Below are 21799 nucleotides of genomic sequence, written 5' to 3'. Positions count from 1 at the left end.
TCCCTCCACCCTTTTCCAGATGCTACAAGACCATTAAGCTGGGATAATTTTTTGTCCTACTGCTCTCACTATTGCCCTTTGGTTTGCTTCATAGTGAAGGAAATGCACTCGGCCATTCTCAGTTTGTGCATGGTACTTTCTTGAGCTAAGAGCGAGGAAGTTTTCAGTGCTAATGTACTGCTCTGCAAGAAACCTAAATATAAGCTTTTCAAACGTAAAACTCCCAGAAACTGAAGTGAAACATCGTTACAACACAGGGAAACGTAGCCTAGAGTCCAAATACTGTACCTGCCCTTTCCCCTTAACTGGGTGTGGTACACAGCAGCTTCACAGTGATGGCTGACATATATGTGGTCAGTAAAAGCTTGCCAGGAACTAATACAATAATGCAGCCTGGGAGATTAGATTGAAAAGCAGGTAAATATTTTGCACTTTTGATACTCGGGGCGGGGGGGTGGGGAGAATAACTTAACTTATTTGGCAAATGTCTTTTTTTAATTTTTGTTTTTGTATTTGTGAACAGGCACTGATAATGTCATTTTATTTTATTTATTTATTTTATTTCATCTGATGAAGTGAGCTGTGGCTCACGAAAGCTCATGCTCAAATAAATTGGTTAGTCTCTAAGGTGCCAAAAGTACTCCTTTTCATTTTATTTTAAGATTATTACAGATTCGCAACTGAAATAAACTATTTTAATGTGAGACGATGAGGTGGCCTTGCATTTTAATTGACAAACTGACAGTGCGTTGTGGCGTACATGAGTTAATTGCAAAAGTTCGATAGCTGTTAACTGCTTGTGATTTAGCAAATGCAATGGGCTAGTTATCTCCACTCAGGCAACAGGGCTGCTTAACCAAGGACAACTGTTTCCAAAAGCTGCCCTGTATTTTAGTCAATGTTCCTATTGCCCTCCTGAAGGCTGACAGCTATGGGCCCTAGGAAAATCATGCATAAAGAGGGTTTAGAAACGTCCCATCACTGCGAGGGAGAACACAGTGCCTTGGCATAAGTCCTCTCCTAAGGTAGGGCTTGGAGCTAGTGTCAGTTTGGATCCACTGCATAAAGCAGCCAGAAGAACTTCTCTTCTATTCCATACCCTTGGAAGGGAGCCAGGATGTTACATTATGTCTGTATATTGCTCTCCTCCTAGGTTTTATGTTTAGTGGAAAAAAGTCTTTACTAGGCACTTCCAAAAGACCCCCACATTTTAGATCATAGCCACCAGTTTTGATATTGAAAGAATTCCAGCTGCCATCACTGGACCCATATGCTGCTAAGCCATATTACTACAGCAACATGAACATTAAGCCTTCCCCCCGCAATTCCAGCATCTATTCTAGCCGCTGCTTATAGCATACAAGGAGCATGAAATGACTTTGTCTGATGAGGAATGGCTTTTATTCTCTACCACAAAGCTTAGCTTTCCCTCGCCCCTTCTCTAACTGCAGAGGTGAGGGAAGGTGGAAATTAAAAGCAAAATCTGACTGAGTTGTTCCATTCAGGCTTTTTTCTTCATTCATATTATGTCAAAGTACTTGTGTGGAAAGGCTGTGAATATTAAACTCATCTTGTCGGTGAAGAGAGAGCGGTCGTGACTTGATTTGCCTAAGCTGGAGCCCGCCCTACACGGCTTTAAATCGTTTTGACTCGCGGGAGTGCGCACAGCATTTCAAACAGCAGATTTGCTCCCATGAGGGCTGTGTTACCTACAAACAAAGAAAAAACCATGACTATCCAATGGCTTCCAATTAAAGGGTCAGTCAGAAAGTCATTACTACACGAAGAAGGGGTTATTTTCCAACTCTTCCTCCGATATCTAGGCCCCAGCCTGTAATTGACTCCATGTTGGCAGAAAGAAAAGGAGTACTTGTGGCACCTTAGAGACTAACCAATTTATTTGAGCATGAGCTTTCGTGAGCTACAGCTCACTTCATCGGATGCATACCGTGGAAACTGCAGCAGACTTTATATATACACAGAGAATATGAAACAATACCTCCTCCCACCCCACTGTCCTGCTGGTAATGAGCTTTCGTGAGCTACAGCTCACTTCATCGGATGCATACCGTGGAAACTGCAGCAGACTTTATATATACACAGAGAATATGAAACAATACCTCCTCCCACCCCACTGTCCTGCCAGCAGGACAGTGGGGTGGGAGGAGGTATTGTTTCATATTCTCTGTGTATATATAAAGTCTGCTGCAGTTTCCACGGTATGCATCCGATGAAGTGAGCTGTAGCTCACGAAAGCTCATGCTCAAATAAATTGGTTAGTCTCTAAGATGCCACAAGTACTCCTTTTCTTTTTGCGAATACAGACTAACACGGCTGTTACTCTGAAACATGTTGGCAGAGGCTCATTCAAATCAATGACGTGCTCCTGCACAAATTCACTTGCCTGACTGAGACCGGCTGCTTAAAAGCCATACACTAGTGAAAAGCTGTCTGTGCTGGTAAACTACCAATGTAGTTATGCTGAATGCTTTAGTTCTACCAAACTGCCTTCTTGTCTTCAAATGGAATCTCTACCCCAACCCCAGGAAATAAATTAGAGTAACGGATAGGCAACAGCTGAAACAATACACGAGTAACTTAATTCTTAGTCACACAAGTTTCATTTGCACAGTACACTAAGGCTGTACCTACAGCGCCTGCCCCGATTCACAGCTGGTGCTACTTCCCTAGTGAGTGCCTTGGTGGAAAGCTGTAGTCTTTCCCATTGTACAAGGGAAGAGAACACACTTGGTCCTGTCCGTATGTTCACTCGCCATTGTGACGGGCGGGATCACAGAAACCCCCTGGGAGCTGCCACCTGGTGTGCCAAGACTACGTCTGCCCCTGCTTTCCTGCCCAGACAGCTTAGGACTTCAGTGCCCTGCCTGGTTTGAGCCAGACCCGCTAGCCGGCTGCAAACCCAGACCCAGCTCTGAACCACGTCCCCTAACAGCTGGAGGCTTAACTGAAAGCAGCTTACAGAAGTGTGCCTGTCTTTAACACTCAGATGCCCAACTCCCAATGGGGTCCAAACCCTATATAAATCTGTTTACCCTCTATAAGCTTTATACAGAGTAAAACTCATAAATTGTTTGCTCTCTATAGCACGGATAGAGAGATGCACAGCTGTTTGCCTCCCCCTCCCCCCCAAGTATTAATACATACTCTGGGTTAATTAATAAGTAAAAAGTGATTTTATTAAATACAGAAAATTGGATTTAAGTGGTTCCAAGTAGTAATAGACAGAACAAAGTGAATTACCAAGCAAAATAAAATAAAACACGCCAGTCTACGTCTAGTCCAGTACTAAAAACTGAATACAGATAAAATCTCACCCTTAGAGATGCTTCAATAAGATTCTTTCACAGACTGGAGCTGGACACCTTCCTAGTCTGGGCACAATCCTTTCCCCGGGTACAGCCCTTGTTCCAGCTCAGGTGGTAGCTAGGAGATTCCTCATGATGGCTGCCGCCCTTGTTCTGTTCCACCCACTTATATATCTTTTGCATCAGGCGGGAATCCTTTGGCCCTCTGGGTTCCCACCCCTCCTTCTCAGTGGAAAAACACTAGGTTAAAGATGGATTCCAGTTCAGGTGACATAATCACATGTCCTGTGAGACCCCAAGCCGTCTTTCCTCCCAGCCTGACTCACAGGAAGGCCTGCCTGCAAACAGAGCCATCCACAGTCAATTGTCCTGGTGGATGGGAGCCATCAAGATTCCAAGCCACCATTCATGGCCCATTTGCATAACTACAATAGGCCCTCAGAGTTATATTTCATATTTCTAGTTTCTGATACAAGAGTGATACATTTATACAACTAGGATGACCACACTCAGTGGATTATAAGCTTTGTAATGATACCTTACAAGAGACCTTTTGCATGAAGTATATTCCAGTTACACTATCTTCACACTCTATACAGAGAGAAAAGGAGTAATTGTGGCATCTTAGAGACTAACCAATTTATTTGAGCATAAGCTTTTTTGTAGCTTACGAAAGCTTATGCTCAAATAAATTGGTTAGTCTCTAAGGTGCCACAAGTACTCCTTTTCTTTTTGCGAATACAGACTAACACGGCTGTTACTCTGAAACCTGACTATAAGTATTTCCAACAGCCATCACTATGTTCTCTAGGGATGCTCAAGCTGTCCAGGACCAAATATCTGTCTTTTTGTTTTGAACTCTAGACAGCGTCCAGTGCCCACAGCTAAACAGGACCCAATCTACTACTGACAAACATGGTATGCAGCAGTTCTCTAAGTTTGCTTTATTGTCCCAAATATTTCCTGGGACTCACCAGAAGCATCATAGATTGGTGCAACTTCAACAAGGTCACATCCCACTATATTCAGTCCTTGGCACCCACGAATGATCTCCAAAGCCTAGGGAAGGTAAGAAACGGCTAGTTACTAGGTACCCAAATTGTTAACTTTGAAAACACTCTCTATATTTAAATAGCCAAGGGGGTGTTTTGGTTTTTAAACACAGCTGACATGAAATCTGAGAAGATACAGTCTGAGATCACTGCTGTAACCTAGTGCTCTTTGTTTGTTACATATTGATCCGGAGTGAGCGGAAAGCAGAGGATTAGATGTATAAATACTGAGACACCATCAAACTGTATATCAGCTCAATCTCCCTTAGCAGTGGCTTTTCCTATACTAGAAGGGTAACTTCCAATCTCTCTCTAGATTATAGGCAGGACACAATAGGAGTTCTCAGTGATTTCAGTTTCCGCTCTGCCAAGTTTCTTGTTTAAAAACTTCTAAATCCCATTTAGTTCCTTGACCCTTAGATTCATCCCCAAGACTCCTGTCCCCGACCAGACAAGGGTCTTCACTATCGGGTTCCCCATTGGGGGATCGGAGACGGACGGGATTGGAGCTGAGTCTGAGAGAGCAAGAGGACTGTGAGAGACAGCGAGAGTCCAAGAAAGAGCTGCAGAAGCAGCAGCAGCATGAACTGGCGGTGGTGGAGCAGAGAGGCCTAGGGGACCTCCCAGGGGTGAGTGGGGATAGACCCCAGGGTGCCAGTTCCGCAGGGAACCTCGAGACTAAATTGCTGCCCCTGGTTAAGGGGCAAGCGGGGGGGGAGATGTGGATGCCACCTCACTGCCTTTGAGCAGGCTGGAGATTTGAACCAGGGGGACCCTGTGGAAAAGCCCCGGTGTCTAGCTCCCTTGCTGGGTCCCAAGGCCATAGACTCCGTCAGCCAGATGGGTGGGGAGGTGGACGGGCTCCCACTCCTGACCCCAATCTATCTGTCTGTGTGGAGTTTCCTGGTGCCAGGCCCCTCGGACCTCCAGTGGGAGCAGAAGGTGATGGTAAATGGGGAGACATTCCTGGGGTGGCGAGATCCTGGGACAGAGAGAACTGTTGTCAGGCCCTGGGTGGTGCAGCCTCAGATGCTGAGGGGCTGTGTGAGCTGGGTGAGGGTCCCAGGGATGAAGCCCCTCGCCCTGCCTATGGCCCAGATCCCTATGCAGACACAGGAGGGGTGGGGCTCCAGGATACCAACTGAGAGACCCTGTTGTGGGGTGACTGTGCCTCTTTGGGACAGGATCCAGGCCCTGCTCCTGTAACTGCCGAGGGTTTGAATTTGAATCAGGGAATCAATCGGTGGAGAGGGAAATGGTCAGTGAAAATGCAGATGACCGGGCTGCCAGGGGGGAGGACCTGCTAGGTTCAGGCTACCTGCCTGCCTGTAACCAGACCCCTGGGGTTCCCCGCCCCCCTTGCACACCGGAGAGGGGGCTCACGCTGGCTCTGATGCAGTGAGGAAAGCTGCCTGCCCCACTGGGACAGCAAGGGCAGCGCTGAGCACAGTGGGAGCTGAGACCCCACCTGAGTGCGGGGAAACGCAGGCAGGGCAGGGGATCTGTTGGGAGTGGCAAGGTGCTTAGTAAGGAAAGTTTGGATGAGCCTAGGCAGCCTTGTGAGCTGATGGCTGTGTCTAGGCAGCAGGGTGGGAAGGCAAGGAGAGTGGAAGATGAGTGTCCCTGGACCTTACCTGTTAGCTGGGTGGAGAATTGTGACAGTGAAGGAAACGTGCCTGTGTCTGTCAGGGGTATTGACTTGCCTATGGAGGGAGCTACCCTGATCTCCAGGCAGTTGTCTGTGAACTGCCCTGTGTGCTGGGACAAGGGGAATGAGATCCCAAGCTGTGTGTCTGGGAAAGGAGAAAGTGTGTCCAGCTTAGGGGGGAGGGATAGCTCAGTGGTTTGAGCATTGGCCTGCTAAACTCAGGGTTGTGAGTTCAATCCTCGAGGGGGCCATTTAGGGATTTGGGGCAAAAACTGGGGCTTGGTCCTGCTTTGAGCAGGGGATTGGACTAGAGGACCTCCTGAGGTCCCTTCCAATCCTGATATTCTATGATTCTATGATTTCTAGGGGCGGACAGTGTAAGCCCTGGGACTTCCTTTAAAGGGAGCCAGGTTTTCCCTGCATCCACTCTGCACATTCAGAAATAAAGTCTGAGCATCTCCTTACCTGAGCAGGTGTGAGACCAGCAATTTCAGGTGTCCCTGTGCCAGGGGCATATGCAGGGTCCAATCCATCAATATCAAAGCTGATGTAAATGGGCTTGGCTCCCATCTGCTTTCTCACCTCCCCCATCAGTGGTACCAATGATTTCAGCCAGCAGTCTTCAGCCAGGACGACACGGAAACCCTGGTGGAGGAAGGAGAAGAAAGGTTGGCTTCACCTGCTTGAAACACGCTGCTGGGGAAAGGAAACGGGTGGAGAGAGCAGTGGTCCAGTGTAACGTTTATGCAAACAGCTCTAACTGGCCAAAGCAAGTGTCTTCTGCAGATCACAATGGTGCTTCCAGCCATTCTGTGGTCTCGCATTTGCTCCCTCTTCCATTATGCCCCCACGTAGGACAGACTATGGTCTCCACCTGCCCTGGCAAGTAGCGCTTTTCCCACAGGTGAAGCTGTTCAGGGCATATGCTGCTGGAAACAGCACAGACAGGAGAGCAATGAGGGAGCGGGGGTGCCATTCCCTTGCCATCTGGTGCAAAAGGAGGAGAGAGGGACAATAAATGAAAAGAATGGCAGCGGGTGGCTTTTGTCCTGCTCTAAGTGTCTTAGTTGCAGGGACTGGAGTGGGAGAAGTGTTCCATGCCACGGCATCAGTTAATGAACAATATCATCTTGCACCTTTTGTCTGAGGATCTCACATCACACACACTCAGCAAGCCTCTCAGCAGCCGTCTCAGGAAGAAGAGGGACATATTGTTATTCCCAGCACTGAAATCAATGGCTGACTGCACAGGCTGGGCCCGGTGGAGAGTAGGGAAGGTTTTGGCAGCGGTATACGCTACCTGGTCCCAGCAGTATTTGTAGGGATCCGGGGTGTAGGAGGAGCCTCTGATTCCGATCTGAACCACGCGTTTGCAGTCCAGGAGCCCCTCGTCCACGCAGCGTCGGAATGGCGTCCCATGGTAGATCTTCTCCCCCAGCGCTGTGTCTCCTGTGTCGGTGTGAGCATCCACGTGCACCAGTCCCACGGGACCATGCCTAATTGGGACAGGGCAGGCACAAACATGGCCTTAGCTCCAGCCCCATGCTCACATGCATTTGTGTGGATGCTTTGGTTAACACAGGTGCTTACAGTATGTGACAGACCGAGACCAGTGGGGTACAGGAGTCCGGTCGAAGGCAAATATACTGGCCACAGGATGACTAGTTTTCGGTTCCCTGAGTAACCAGAGCAGGGGCTGCCCTAGAGCAATCAGGAACCTGCTAGAACCAATTAAGACACCTGGAGCCAATTAAGAACTTACTAGAATCAATTATGGCAGGCAGATTAATCAGGACACCTGGTTTTTAACAAGGACCTCCCATCTGTTTGGAGGGGGGCATACAAGGAGCGAGAAGGCATGCTGCTGGAGGACTGAGGAGTACAAGCGTGATCAGGCTTCAGAAGGAAGATCCTGCGGTGAGGATAAAGAAGGTGCTGGGGGGAGGCCATGGGGAAGTAGCTTAGGGGGTTGTAGCTGTAGCTGTCACACAGCGGATACAGGAGACTTAGACAGCTGCTATCCACAGGGCCCTGGGCTGGAACCCGGAGTAGAGGGTGGGCCCGGGTTCCCCCCAACTCCCAATTGGACACAGGAGGAGTTGACCTGGGCTGTGAGCAACACCAGAAGGGAAGGTCTAATTTGGAAAGGGATCTGGCCTGTCCCTGACCCCCTAGGTGGGACAACAGAGATGGTGGAGAAGTTTCCCTCACACTGGCTGGCGATGAGGTTAGCGCCTCTAGCAGAAGTGGCCAAACTGAGGGCTGCCGTGAACCTCTGAGGGGAGCAAATCTGCCAAAAAGCGCAGGCCCCACCAAGGCAGAGGAGGAACTTTGTCACAAGTGTTAGGATATAGATATTCAGGCCTGTCTGCAAAGGCCTGTACTTTACGAATTTAGGGGTATTCTTATCACTTGGCTAGTTCTAGAGGTATAAAAGAAAGAATCAAAATCACTGTCTGCTGGTATAAGGGCCTTCTCTTACTGTGACAGTTTGAGGCCCTGTTCTTAGGCTAAGGCCTTTGGCTAAGCAGCAGAAGCAGCCATAAGCTGGGAAGCGACCGGTCACATCCTCACATTCCAAACTAGTCATACTGAAATAAGGTGCTATTGGGCTGTCAGGCGCTATCAGGACAGGATTGTATTCCTATCCCCTCCAGAGAAAGGGAAGTGCCTAGAAAATGTAAAAGGAAACTTAGTCTGATAGCATCCTGTCTGGCAAGAACTCACTTATCAATAGCTGGGATGTGAAATCCTCACTTCTGTATTGTTTTGTCATTATAGTTCCCACTTTGCTATTGTTTATTGGCATGGTCTCTGTCTGATTCTGTGATTGTTTCTGTCTGCTGTATAATTAATTTTGCTGGGTGTAAACTAATTAAGGTGGTGGGATATAATTGGTTAGCTAATCATGTTACAATATGTTAGGATTGGTTAGTTAAATTTCAGTAGAATGATTGGTTAAGGTATAGCTAAGAATATTACTGTATAAATTAGGGGCAAACAGGAAGTAAGTTGGGATTCGAAAATAAGGAAAAAGGAACTTGTATTTAAGCTTGCTGGAAGTTCACCCCAATAAACATTGAATTGTTTGCACCTTCGGACTTCGGGTATTGTTGCTCTCTGTTCATGCGAGAAGGACCAGGGAAGTGGGAGAGTGAAGGAATAAGCTCTCTAACAACAAGTAGTTCTGACCTTGTTCAATCCTTCAGCATAAAATCTTGGATTCTTCACAATGATAGAGATCTAGATGCCAAACAGATCATACAATTGATTTGTCAAGGTCTTCTTCCCACCCTAGATTCCTATGGCTTCAGACCTCTGAGAAGGCATCTTTCTATTCAGCAGGTTCAGGAAGGCAATAAGCACATGAGCGCACCAATTAACTCTAGGGCAAAGATAGCCAGAGACCGAGTGCAGACACAAGATGCCAGCTGGGATCAGCACAAACAAGCTCTGAGTAAGTGAGAGGAGCAAACAGGAAGATTGCCAGCATCTAGCTATTGATTGACAGATACTGCTGCAGCCCGACTTTATCCCTCACATGACTCTCCAACCCTGTCTGATTACACGAACCCTGGAACCCCAAATGTCTGAGGAGCCATTGGAAAGATAAGAACAGTAGGAAGCTAAGATGGCTCCATCAGCAGTTCTTTAATGACCTGAAAATTAAAAAGGAAGCCTACAAAAACGTGGAAACATGGACAAATTGCTGATGATGAGTATAAAAGAATAGCACAAGCATGTAGGGACAAAATCAGAAAGATGGGCACAAAATGAGTTACACCTACCAAGCGACATAAAAGGCAATAAGAAGAGGTTCTATGAATACATGAGTAGGATTAGAGACACAAAGGAAAGTGTAGGTCCTCCATTTAGCAGAGAGGGAGAGCTAATAACTGACGACATTAAGAAGGCTGAGCTGTGTAATGCCTGAATACTACAGTCTTCACTAAAAAGATAAATTGTGACTTAACACAATTGTGACAATACTTAACACAATTAATATTAAGAACAAGAAGGAAGGAATGCAAGCCAAAATAGAGAAAGAACAAGTTAAAGACTATTTCTTTAAATTAGATGTATTCAAGTCAGCAGAGCCTGATGAAATTAATTTCAGGGTACTTACGGAACTAGCTGGGGAAATCTCAGAACTGTTCATGATTATGTTTGAGAACCCAGGGAGGGCAAGTAAGATCCCAGAGGACTGGAGAAAAGCAAACATTGTAATGATCTTTAAAAAGGGGAACAAAGAGGACCCGGGGAATTATAGATCAGTCAGCCTAACTTCAATAGATGAAAGAATCTGGAATATATTATTAAGTAATAAATTTGTAAGCACCTACAGGATACTAGAGTTATAAAGAATAGCCACAAGGGATTCATCAAGAAGAAATCATGCCAACCCCACCAAATTTCTTTTTCGACAGGGTTACTGGTCTAGTTGACGGCGGGGAAGCTGTAGACATGATGTGTCTAGATTTCAGTATGGCTTTGGACACAGTCCCACATAACAGTCTCATAAGCAAACTAGCAAAATGTAGTCTAGATGAAATTACTTTAAGGTGGGTGCAAAACTGGTTGAAGACCGTACTCAAAGAGTATTTATCAAAGGTATGCTGTCAAATTGGGAGACCACATCTGGTGGGGTCCCGTAGGGCTCTATCCTGAGTTCAGTGCTATTCAACATTTTCATTAATGACTTGGCTAATGGAATGGAGAGGATGTTCTAAACACTGCAAATGACACCAAGCCGTGAGGGGTCGCTAGCACTTTGGAGGACGGTATGAGAATTCAAAACAATTTTGACAAATTGGAGAATTGGTATGAAATCAACAAGATGAAATTAAATAAGGACAAGTGCAAAGCAGTACACGAGGAAGGAAAAATCAAACGCACAACTACAAAATGGAGAATAACTGGGAGGTGGTCAGACTGCTGAAAAGGGTGTGGGGGTTTAGTAGATCATAAGTTGATTATAAGCCAACAATGTGATGCTGTGGCGAAAAAGGCTAACAACATTTTGGGGTGTATAAACGGGAGTGTTGTAGGTAAGACAAGGGAGGTAAATTGCCCCACTACACACAGCAATAATGAGGCCTCTGCTGGGGTATTGTGTCCAGGTCTGGGCACCACACTTTAAGAAAGATATGGACGAATTGGAGAGAGTCCAGAGGAGAGCAACCAAAATGATAAAAGGGTTAGGAAGCCTGACCTATGAGGAAAAGTGACCAAAAATTGGGCATGTTTAGTCTTGAGAAAAGACTTTAAACTTACTTTTCTGCCACTGCCTGCAGGATCGGGTATGTTATTGTGTGATCACCACCTGCAACGGGACAGGGAACAGAGAACATGCTATGTAATAAGAACAGGCCAGCACTGACCAGATATATTTTCCAGTCATAGCAAGCTACATTCATATTGTACCACTCCTCTCATAGGGGAACACATCCGCACTTCACAAAGAGAGAGCTCATCCTTTCGAAGCAACAGCCTTTATTCATCTAACTACCTTCCCTGCAGTTTAATTGGTGGCAGACAATATAAAAAGGGGCAGCTTCTCTTTTTAAAAGCTCTAAAAATCCAGCTGGCTGTCACTCTCTTGCTACAGCTGGGACTCAAGGCCAGCTTCTGAATGCAGATCCCGGATATACAGCCCTCTCTCGCCGCAGCAGGCTGCGGGAGAGATGCCTCTCCCCCAGCCCCAGCCCCAGAGCTGAACCAGCAGCAGCAAAGGTCTGGGAGCAGCTGCAGGAGACTGAATTATCTCAGCGGGGAGGAGAGAGTAGCTCTGTCGCACTCTCAAGACCCTGTTAATAAATTAGTCTGTATCCATTGCAGTGTATGGGGCAGAAGGGGGAGGTGGCTTTAATGGATCCTGCTATTCTTCCAGGTGCCCACTTTCTGGTGTTTTAACAGCAAAGCATGAGATTGGGCCCAGCCCTGGGTTCCTTACCCATCGTGAGGGGAATGCAGCCAGCTGCCACAATCTTCTGATAGGCTTCTCGGATTTGCCTGCAGCTGTCCTGCAGGTTGTAGAGGTTCACATTCACATCACCAATGTCAGCAACCATGAGGGAATGGAAAGGTGCTGCCCCAGTGCTGGGGTTATACATTCTCACCATGCCCGACTCCGCTCGAATATGGCGAGGGCCGAACCTGGAAGGGAAAGAATCCCACACTTCGTTATCTGGGATGGTTCGAGGACGAAACTTGTATAGAAACCGGGGATTCTGAACACATGGCTGGTTGGGCACACACTCCTCCTAGACACTTAGGAGTTGAAGGCTGGAAAGACCATTGGGGCAAATGTTTCAAGTGGGACTATATTGTGGTTGTGATAGTCTACGTCAGATGCATAATGAGTATGGCCGAATGGTTTCAACAGACAGGTCATCTGTAGATCCAGGCAGAGAGCTTACTGCAAATCGAGAGTGCATGCAAAGATTTTCACATGTGACTCTGATTCTGGGTGGCCAACCTGAAAAGATTTTCAGGGGCCTGCTTTTCAGATATGCTGAACACCCACCTTTTCAACCTCCGCTCCCTTTAAAGTGTCTAAATTGTCAGGTGCTTTTGAAACTCTTTGCCAGTCACACTAGATTTACAAGAAAGTCTCTGACTGGAGCCACACATGATCCATCTGCTGAAGTGCTTAGGCCATGCTCACGACTGGAAAGCCTGAAATGGGCGTCTCCCTGCAGCATCCAGTCACGCTCAATGGACACTCACAGACACTATTAGGTTTGCTGTCTCCACAGAGACAATGTACTCATTAACCTGTTAGATTAGCTGAAGACTCCCACTTACTTCAACATAACAGCACTGAGATTAGGGTGACCAGATGTCGCCATATTAGGGGCTTTGTCTTAGATGCGCAACTATTCCCCCCCTGCCCCCCCCCCCAAAAAAAGTATCCCGATTTTTCGCACCTGCTATCTGGTCACCCTAACGGAGATGGTTTATAGTAAAACTAAGAATAAGTTTATTAATAAAGAACCTAGATGTAAATGATACTAAGCCAGAGGAAAACAGACTGGTATGGTTACAAACCAAACATGCTTTCTAGTGACTAAGGATTATTTTTAGCAAGTTATAAACTTCGCCTAAGCAGGTTACTCACTCAATCAAATTCCCCGCAACTCCAGCCGTTTAGGTAAGAGGAATGCACAGCCTCAGTGTTCCCATAAGTGATGGATAACTAGAATGTCTTTTTGCTGTACTTTATCTTTGCCAAAGTCCATTGTCTTTGGATCAGGAGCCGGGAAGACTTCCTAGGAGTGCAGACTCTGTCCCCAATATGCTGCCGTTTGTTAGTTTGATTGCTGTGTTTACCTCATATATAAATGTACTTTCATTGTCCTTTGGCTTATAGAGGTTGATCTAAACCAGGAGTGGGCAAACTATGGGCCGCAGGCCCGATCTGGCCCGTCAGGGCTTCGAATCCATCTCGTGGGATTGCCAGCCCCGCGCCTCTCCAATAAGTGGCCGGCACCACGTTCCTGCGGCCCCTGGGAGGAGTGGGGGCAGAGGGCTCCGCGCGCTGCCCTCACCTGCAGACACCGCCCCCCACAGCTCCCATCGGCAAGGAACAGAGAACCGTGGCCAACGGGAGCTTCAGGGGAGGCACCCACAGACGAGGGCAGCACGCGAAGCCCTTTGCCCCCCCATTCCCCGGGGCCGAGGGACGTGGTGCCAGCTGCTACCGGGAGCGGCGTCTCGCTAGGGCAGGCAGGGAGCCTGCCATAGCCCTGCTGCCACCTGGAGCAGCTCAAGGTAAGTGGTGCCAGGCTGGAGCCCGCACCCCTCCTGCACCCCAACCCCCCCATCCTCGATCCCCCCTGCCGCACCCCTCCTGCACCCCAACCTCCTGCCCTTAGCCACCTGCCACACCCCACACCCCTTCTGCACCCCAGCCCCCTGCCGCACCTCAACCCCCTGCCCTGAGCCCCCTCCTACACACTTCACCCCTTCCCACACCTTGCAATCCCTCCCACACCCCAACCCCCTGCCCCAGCCCTACATTCATGGCCCTACATGCAATTTCCCCGTCCAGATGTGGCCCTTGGCCCAAAAAGTTTGCCCACCTCTGACCTAGACAGGTAAATCCATATTCCTTTGTCTCAGGCAAGTTGGTTTATCAACTCTCTCCACAACATATTATAGGAACATATTTTCAGCACCCATACATAACTCTATGCACCACCCATACATACATCACGCTGATATTCACGACCAGCATGTCACCAGTTTTCATAAAAGACTTTACTCAATGTGCTTTTATAGTACAATAATATTATATTCAGTCGGTTGATTCAACTGCAAATTCTTTGGGGTTCAGACCCTTGTTCTCCCCCTGGGGTGTCTGGTCCCTGACTGTCACATTACAGAACCACTCTGACAACTGGCACCTTCATTAGCAGCCCGAACAGGACTGAATGGGTACCAAGAGCAAACCACCCTCTCCCGCTTTTTCTTGGTCCCTGCAGGACGTGCCCGAGGCAGACTGGCAGGGCAGTACGGGAAACCTTGCATTCTGCCATATCTGTTCCCTGGAATAACAAGAGGCCTGCATGCTACCAGGCAGTCGGTCCCAATCTTTCATCAGCACTGACTCCCCTGGGATTTTTCTTGAATAGCCCCTATCTCATGGGTTGTGGCTTCCCCCTCCTCAGCTCTTAGCCTAATAGCTGCCCCTTACCTTGCACCAGGACGGTTGGAGGTTCCCGTGTCAAGGGGCACCCCAACAAAAGCAGCATCTAGTCCCTCTGGTGAAGTCTGAATGGGCAGCTTCATCATGGAGCAGACCCCCACGGGCCTGGCTACGAATTGAGCACTGGGAGGCATATTGAAGCTAGAACCAGCGAGAAAGCGGCGAGGGGCACCATGCCCAGCGAGCAGGTGCTCCAAGCCCCCACGATGGAAGCCAGGCAGGGAGCCAGCTGCAGCGGGGTGAGCTGTGGCCCACACACACGGGCTAGCTCTGGGGCTGCTCAGCAAAGGTGGCTGGAGCTTGGCTGCCAGGAAAGTTGCCGAGAACTTCCGAAGGCAGAGTCGCTCCTTGCAGAGCGTTCTCCAGAGCAGCTGGCTGCCTCGCAGAAAGAGGGCCTCCATCTGCACCCCCTGCTTAGCCCTCCTCCCCCAGCACAGCAGACACCCAGACGCCCAGAGCTGGCCCTTCAGGTTCAAAGCAGAGAGTGGCTGGGTAGCAGAGACAGACAGCACTCATGCCACCCCCCTCATTCCCTTCCCCCTGGCAGGTTCAAAGTGCAACACCGAAATCCAAACCTCCCTCTGTTCCTCCAGGCCAATAGCAGAGATACAGCACCTTTAAACTCCTACCCTTTCCCCATAATCCATTCCCACTCCCCCGTCCCCCCCGTTTCCTCCCACCTTGCATTCTGGGAAATGGAGTCTTTTCCTCCTCTGGGATTGTCAGATGCCGTGTCAGGGACCCCAGAGTCTACTCAGCCAAATGGCCGGAGCAATTTGAATTTGTGCCGCATGGAGCATTATTGCCGTGATCTGACGTGGCCAGGTTCCAGCTTGCAACATGTTCATTTAAATCAAGCAGCCTGTGGTCCCTGCGGGCCGCACCTCCATATGATTAAAGGAAAAGGAAGCCACAGGCCTCACTACAGAACTGCCTGAGCTACCTTTGCCTGTTAGTCGAAGGGATCCTTTGCAAAATTTACCACTAGAATTACAAGTTGTCTTCACTGCCCTGCTGCAATACACACTGACGGGGAATGCAGCAGCTGTTTAAAGGGGTCAGGTGTCGTAGCAAAGGTTTAGGGAAAAGAGAAGAACTTTTTCTTCACATCTCACCCTCTGACTTTCCACTTTCTTGAGGACCATGTGATTTCAGCATGAGCCTTGCCTATTAGGTCTCCACAGACAATTCTCCAAGGGAGTTATGCGGATTTGCCCCAGTTCCAGCTCCAGATGCCCAGCTGGCCTAGTGCAAACCCCAAGCATGTACACACAGAGTCCCAGTATGCGGCTGTAGCACTTAGAGCAAAGTCAGCTGTATCAGTACAAATGTCAGCTTTCCTTTTCTAGGGGAGATGCACTGGTAACTATACCGGCAACCAGCCACTGATGACTGGACTCAGGGTAAGTCCCCAGGGAAGCGTAGGCCTTAGTCATCATAAAAGACTTTGGGTTGGAAGTAATACAATCCTAGAGTTTTATCACATTTTCGATTAATACCCAAGTGATATGAACTCTCATAGTAGGAAGCCCAAGAAATGGCAACTCCTTGTAACAGTGCAGCTGTGAACACTGTCAGTGTATATCAGAAAATGGCAAACTCTCTGCCAAAATCCAGCTGTGACCAAAAGCTTCCAGTGGTTAAATACATTCTGATGATGGACACTCAGCATTTCTTTGCTTCACAAGCCCCAGCTTTCCCATTTTTAGCAAGCAGGAACCTGCAACCTTTTAAAAAAAAACTATATTAATCTTGGCTAGAGATAGTTGGAACATTTTCAACAAACTGAAATTTCAGCAAAACTGAAACATTTCATGGAGACAGATCAGTTTTGAGGAAATTTTCAGCGAGACTATTTTGTGTGCATGCAAGAATACACATGTGTTCTGTTCCCTGGTGACAAGACTGCTGGCCTGGGATGTTAGAGACCCAGGTTCAAGTCCCTACTCTGCCTCATTCAGAGTCATCTGGGATGAAAATCTCTGCTCTGAATCAAGCAGAGCAGAGATTGTACCTGGATCACCTCCCACATCTCACCCTTAGAATCATAGAATCATAGAATATCAGGGTTGGAAGGGACCCCAGAAGGTCATCTAGTCCAACCCCCTGCTCGAAGCAGGACCAATTCCCAGTTAAATCATCCCAGCCAGGGCTTTGTCAAGCCTGACCTTAAAAACCTCTAAGGAAGGAGATTCTACCACCTCCCTAGGTAACGCATTCCAGTGTTTCACCACCCTCTTAGTGAAAAAGTTTTTCCTAATATCCAATCTAAACCTCCCCCACTGCAACTTGAGACCATTACTCCTCGTTCTGTCATCTGCTACCATTGAGAACAGTCTAGAGCCATCCTCTTTGGAACCCCCTTTCAGGTAGTTGAAAGCAGCTATCAAATCCCCCCTCATTCTTCTCTTCTGCAGGCTAAACAATCCCAGCTCCCTCAGCCTCTCCTCATAAGTCATGTGTTCTAGACCCCTAATCATTTTTGTTGCCCTTCGCTGGACTCTCTCCAATTTATCCACATCCTTCTTGTAGTGTGGGGCCCAAAACTGGACACAGTACTCCAGATGAGGCCTCACCAATGTCGAATAGAGGGGAACGATCACGTCCCTCGATCTGCTCGCTATGCCCCTACTTATACATCCCAAAATGCCATTGGCCTTCTTGGCAACAAGGGCACACTGCTGACTCATATCCAGCTTCTCATCCACTGTCACCCCTAGGTCCTTTTCCGCAGAACTGCTGCCTAGCCATTCGGTCCCTAGTCTGTAGCGGTGCATTGGATTCTTCCATCCTAAGTGCAGGACCCTGCACTTATCCTTATTGAACCTCATCAGATTTCTTTTGGCCCAATCCTCCAATTTGTCTAGGTCCTTCTGTATCCTATCCCTCCCCTCCAGCGTATCTACCACTCCTCCCAGTTTAGTATCATCCCTTATCTTCCCAAATCAAAAAGCTCGCATTTCAACCTGAAAACAGACATCAACGTAATTCAATTTTCACAAAAACCTCAAAAGGTAGTGTGAAACAGAATTGCTGTCCTCCTGCCAACTCTAATTTTGGCCACTGGACTGAACAAGATCAAACCAGATTGAATATCCGAGGCTCACCTGTGTTTCATACCAAGCAGGCTTGACTCAGATGATGCAAGGAAGCTGTGAGATGTATTGACTACAGCAGTCCAAAATGCCTTGAGTCAAGATGGATGAAAATATTAAGAGGGATGCGACGTGGAGAGGTTGGTTAGACAAGGATGTGCTTGGGTGGTAGTTGGTGGAAGTGTCTGCCCTTCCTGCCCTAATCGGTGGAGTATCAACACACCTCTTTTCGCTGTCTATAGCAAAGCACCAGACGTATCTTTCCCTTTGTCTCTTCTAGGAATGTGTATTTAATTTCTCAATGACCTCTGCTTCCTGGTCCTCTGCTCCTTTTGGTTTTGTCTTCCCTTAGCCCATTGTGTCTCACAGCTGGTCCCTGCCCTAATAATCACCTGGCATACTTAGGTGCATCTGTAAGTAACAAATGCATTTTGGAAACTTGCTACTTCAGGATGCCAGCTGACTGCCTGCAGAGTTCAAGAGTCCCCTACACAACTAGCTATGTGCACTATGGGTTTTTCTTCACTTTCCACTGAAGCATGAGGTCACAGTGAAAAGCAGGATACTGGCTTAGATGGATCAGTGGTCTGATCTGCTTGGCAAATGCAAGGTTTCTAACTCCACTCCCTACTGTTCTGCAGACTGGAGCTTCTTAGAGACAGGAGGGGCAGTCACATGTGTAAAGCAATCTGGTTCCAGGGTAGAACTTCTGACAATACCTCTTCACGCAAATAAATGCAGATGGCAGCCTCAGTTCTCTAGTTCAAGTGAAAATTAATGAATGCTGTGTCCCATGTCCCAATTAACCCCTTTTCATAAAAGAGAAGCTGAGAATTCACTGCTGGGGTTGAAAGCTAACAGAAAAGTGACAGCGTTTACCCCTCCCTGCAAGCTGAAATCTCAGCATCAACCAGAGATTTCAACTCAGCAGCAGTTATGCAACTACTATCAGCAGTGCCTTGCCTGAGGTTACTAGCCCTCAGATCTTCTACAGGGTGTTACAGAACACAGAGCAGTGGGGCGGGGGAGAGATCCAACCCAGGCTTATATTCAGGAAAATTAGTTACTGTTTCACTATCCTCATTTATCATGGAAACATTGATAAGATTTCTCTAGTTCCGTGCTCTTATCTTGCAGGTTGTCGGAGCTGCTAGCACCCCACCCTTGGGCAGCGCAGAATGGGATGTTTCAGGAAGCACCTCCGGCTTGGAACACAGGCCATAATCCATACTTTGAAGCAAAAAATAAATGAAAAAAAAAGACGAAGGGCCTCAAAAGCCAAACTGCATAAAACCTCAGACCTATCACGGTCCTGATAACTGGCAGTGGGCGTGGCTAGAAACATCCTGTCAACATGGATAGTATGTTGCTGAAGCAGAGCCCTACCCTAAATATAGGGTAGAATCCGTAGTAAACAGCCATGGTCTACATAACTGTGCAGTGAATTTTTCCAAGATCCTTTCAGCGAGGGATAAAGCTCACCCCCACTTCCCATTTACAGATAGCACTTGTAGGTGCTGCCATCCACAAACAATTAGACTGAACGCTACCAAGTTATGGGATTGTTGCTGATGGCAATTTGTGCTCAAAACATCATTAACTTATCAGGGTTTTGAGGTAACTGTTTTTTCCAGGGCTAGAATTTACTTTGATTTTCCTGAATCTTCCCAGATCCTTTGCCTTTTGTGGGTCCTTCTGTGTGGGACCATTTCGGTATTGTTGTATGGCACCTATAAAGGTTCAAATTAGGTGGCTGGTTATGTTAGTCAGCTGATACACTTTCTGGTATGTTAGCTATGAAAGCACATAGCTCAGTGACTGCATTATAAAATGAATGGTGCCAATTTCTATAAGCAGATTTACTCCAGTGCAATACAAATTTGCAATTGATATTTCCATTATATTTTACAAGTGAATGGAGAAGAGGCCTGAAATAAAACATTTTTAAAAGCATTGCAAACGACTTACGAGACCCATGCTACATGGGCAGTTTGTTCCTGTGTAGTGAGTCACTGACACACAGTGTCTCACTGCCCAGTTCTAATGATCTCCTTGAAATAAGAATATAAGGGACCAAGAAAATGTTCAGAACTTCCGTGAATATGTTGAACAATCCTGGTGCTTGGTTTGTTTCCCAAATGCTCTTTGAAAAACTAGACTTAATGGTTATCCTTAGTGGTGGAGTATGAGAATAAACTGAGCCTTGAGGGCTGGACTGGAAGGAGCGGACGATGCTTTCAGGACCACATCCAAACAAATATTTAGCATGCAACAGAAGAGTAAATCTGAAAGGCCAAGACCCAATATGAATTAACCCACAGGTCACTATGGCATTAAGTCCGGCTACAGTGAACAGAGACAAAACCAGCATCCGTGGATTCATTCATTGTAACAGCACAGTCACCACTTTATTGTGCAGAGGAAAATGAACTAACTTTTGCAAACACCCACAATACTCAGCTATAAAGTCTCATGATATTTTCACTACAACACTTGCTGCTGGTTAAAAATTAGTGTTTTCCTTACAACCACAGAATAAGCCCTAGTAGGGAAACAGAAAACCAGGTATATATAATAAGGAACATAGTCAAGCATAACTACCGAAAGAGCCATTAACCCCATGACCTCTTTTCACCACTCTTTCAACCATGATGCAATTCTCTCTGAGACTGGCACACTAAAATAGTAGCATGTCCCTGGAAGGAATTTTAGATCTGGTTAGAAGACCTAGATCTACACAGTCTAAAAGGCCACATGACTAGCTCAATGGTCCAAGTACTGACCTGCTGTGATCAGAGATGTGACTCAGTTGCTTAGTTCAGATCAAGATCTGAATCCAAACTTCTCAAAAGCCTGGGGACATCTGGATTTGGTATTCCAGTTCAGCTCATGCAGGGAACCTTCTAACACTGCAAGCCTGGCTTGTGAAATTCAGATTTGGATATTAGAGTTGAGGAGAGCCCTCAAAGGGATAAAAATGTTGTTATAGCAAATCAATCAGAAAACAGAAATTACTTGTTCTGTATTGAGTACCTCTATTGCATTTTACATATAATTAGATAAGTACTTTGGCTGTGCATTTTATAACCTACCCCACAGCTCCTGACAGAACTCCTCACAGATAAACAGCTCAATCATGATGCTCTTGGCTGTCATTTTATAAAATGTATCTATGGCTTCAGAGGAATATTATTTTAATAAGAATGATGCTGGTTTCAAATTTAAGAAAACAAAGATTTCATTTTGTTCCATCAGTTCAACTTCCTTTATAGTTCGAACAGAAAATCAGTATGATTCACAAAAGTGCAACTGTAATGCTCTTCTGTAAAGAGCAGCTGTGTTATACTTCCCTCAGTGCATAAACCCTTTTGTACAGGAATTTGCTTCAAGCAGTAAATCTAAATTCTCGGTGTGAATGAAGCTGACCAGATAGCCTTCAAACACTTTCCAAATCATACCAAATCTCATTAAATTCAATGTTGTTTTCTCTACAGGGAAGACAACAACCCTCTGTATACTAATTCTTTCTGTAGGTAAACTCAACCTCTTACATTAACACATACACCAGGCCCGCAGATATTTTTCCTTAAAGTATTTTAGGCTTCCAGAGAGACAGAAGCATTAGACAGATTCCCAAGTGCTTTTAGTAAATGCCATTTATCTACTGCAGGGCCACACACAGAATTGTACCTTTCAGGCAGAATGGTTTCTCCAAGAGAGCAGCAAAAATGCTGCCTCCCAAAGATCTTCGTACTCCAGATTTGCCAAGAAGCACGTCTTCATCTTAGTTTCTACCCTGCTTCTGTCCACCAGTCCATCCATCAGTAAAGTGGCAGCAGATTGGTGAAGAAGCCAGCCAATCATCTTGTCTAGTTTCAGTCTCTTTGGGACTAGAATATTTTCACCCCAGAGGCTTAAGTGGAGCACATTAGCTGCAACTCGAGCAGACAGTCTCTGAAACGAGAAGT

At 46.8% G+C, this 21799-nt stretch overlaps 2 protein-coding genes across 3 annotated transcripts in view; both read right to left on the bottom strand.

Moving 5' to 3' along the window:
- Window positions 1-21799, bottom strand: part of PINK1 (PTEN induced kinase 1) — a 58303-nt gene that overhangs the window by 19504 nt on the left and 17000 nt on the right. The window contains exon 8 of one of the 2 annotated variants that reach the window (XM_077837523.1): window positions 20210-21785. The exons of the other annotated variant lie outside the window; for it this stretch is intronic. Within the exon in view, the coding sequence (XP_077693649.1) occupies window positions 21525-21785 (261 nt within the window). The 3' untranslated portion in view covers window positions 20210-21524. Of the gene's footprint in view, window positions 1-20209; window positions 21786-21799 lie in introns of those variants that run through there. 2 annotated transcript variants of the gene reach the window in all.
- On the bottom strand, window positions 476-15310 carry LOC144277027 (agmatinase, mitochondrial-like). The gene is made up of 7 exons (XM_077837526.1): window positions 14725-15310; window positions 11980-12182; window positions 11301-11349; window positions 7327-7522; window positions 6492-6671; window positions 4301-4385; window positions 476-1709 (listed from the first exon to the last, which is right to left on the bottom strand). The coding sequence occupies exons 1-7, from the start codon at window positions 15135-15137 to the stop codon at window positions 1636-1638; spliced, it is 1200 nt and encodes a 399-aa protein (XP_077693652.1). The 5' UTR covers window positions 15138-15310; the 3' UTR covers window positions 476-1635.

This window comes from Eretmochelys imbricata, chromosome 18, assembly GCF_965152235.1.
Source record: "Eretmochelys imbricata isolate rEreImb1 chromosome 18, rEreImb1.hap1, whole genome shotgun sequence".
NCBI classification, from domain to species: domain Eukaryota; kingdom Metazoa; phylum Chordata; order Testudines; family Cheloniidae; genus Eretmochelys; species Eretmochelys imbricata.
This window is presented reverse-complemented; position numbering and strand designations above follow the sequence as displayed.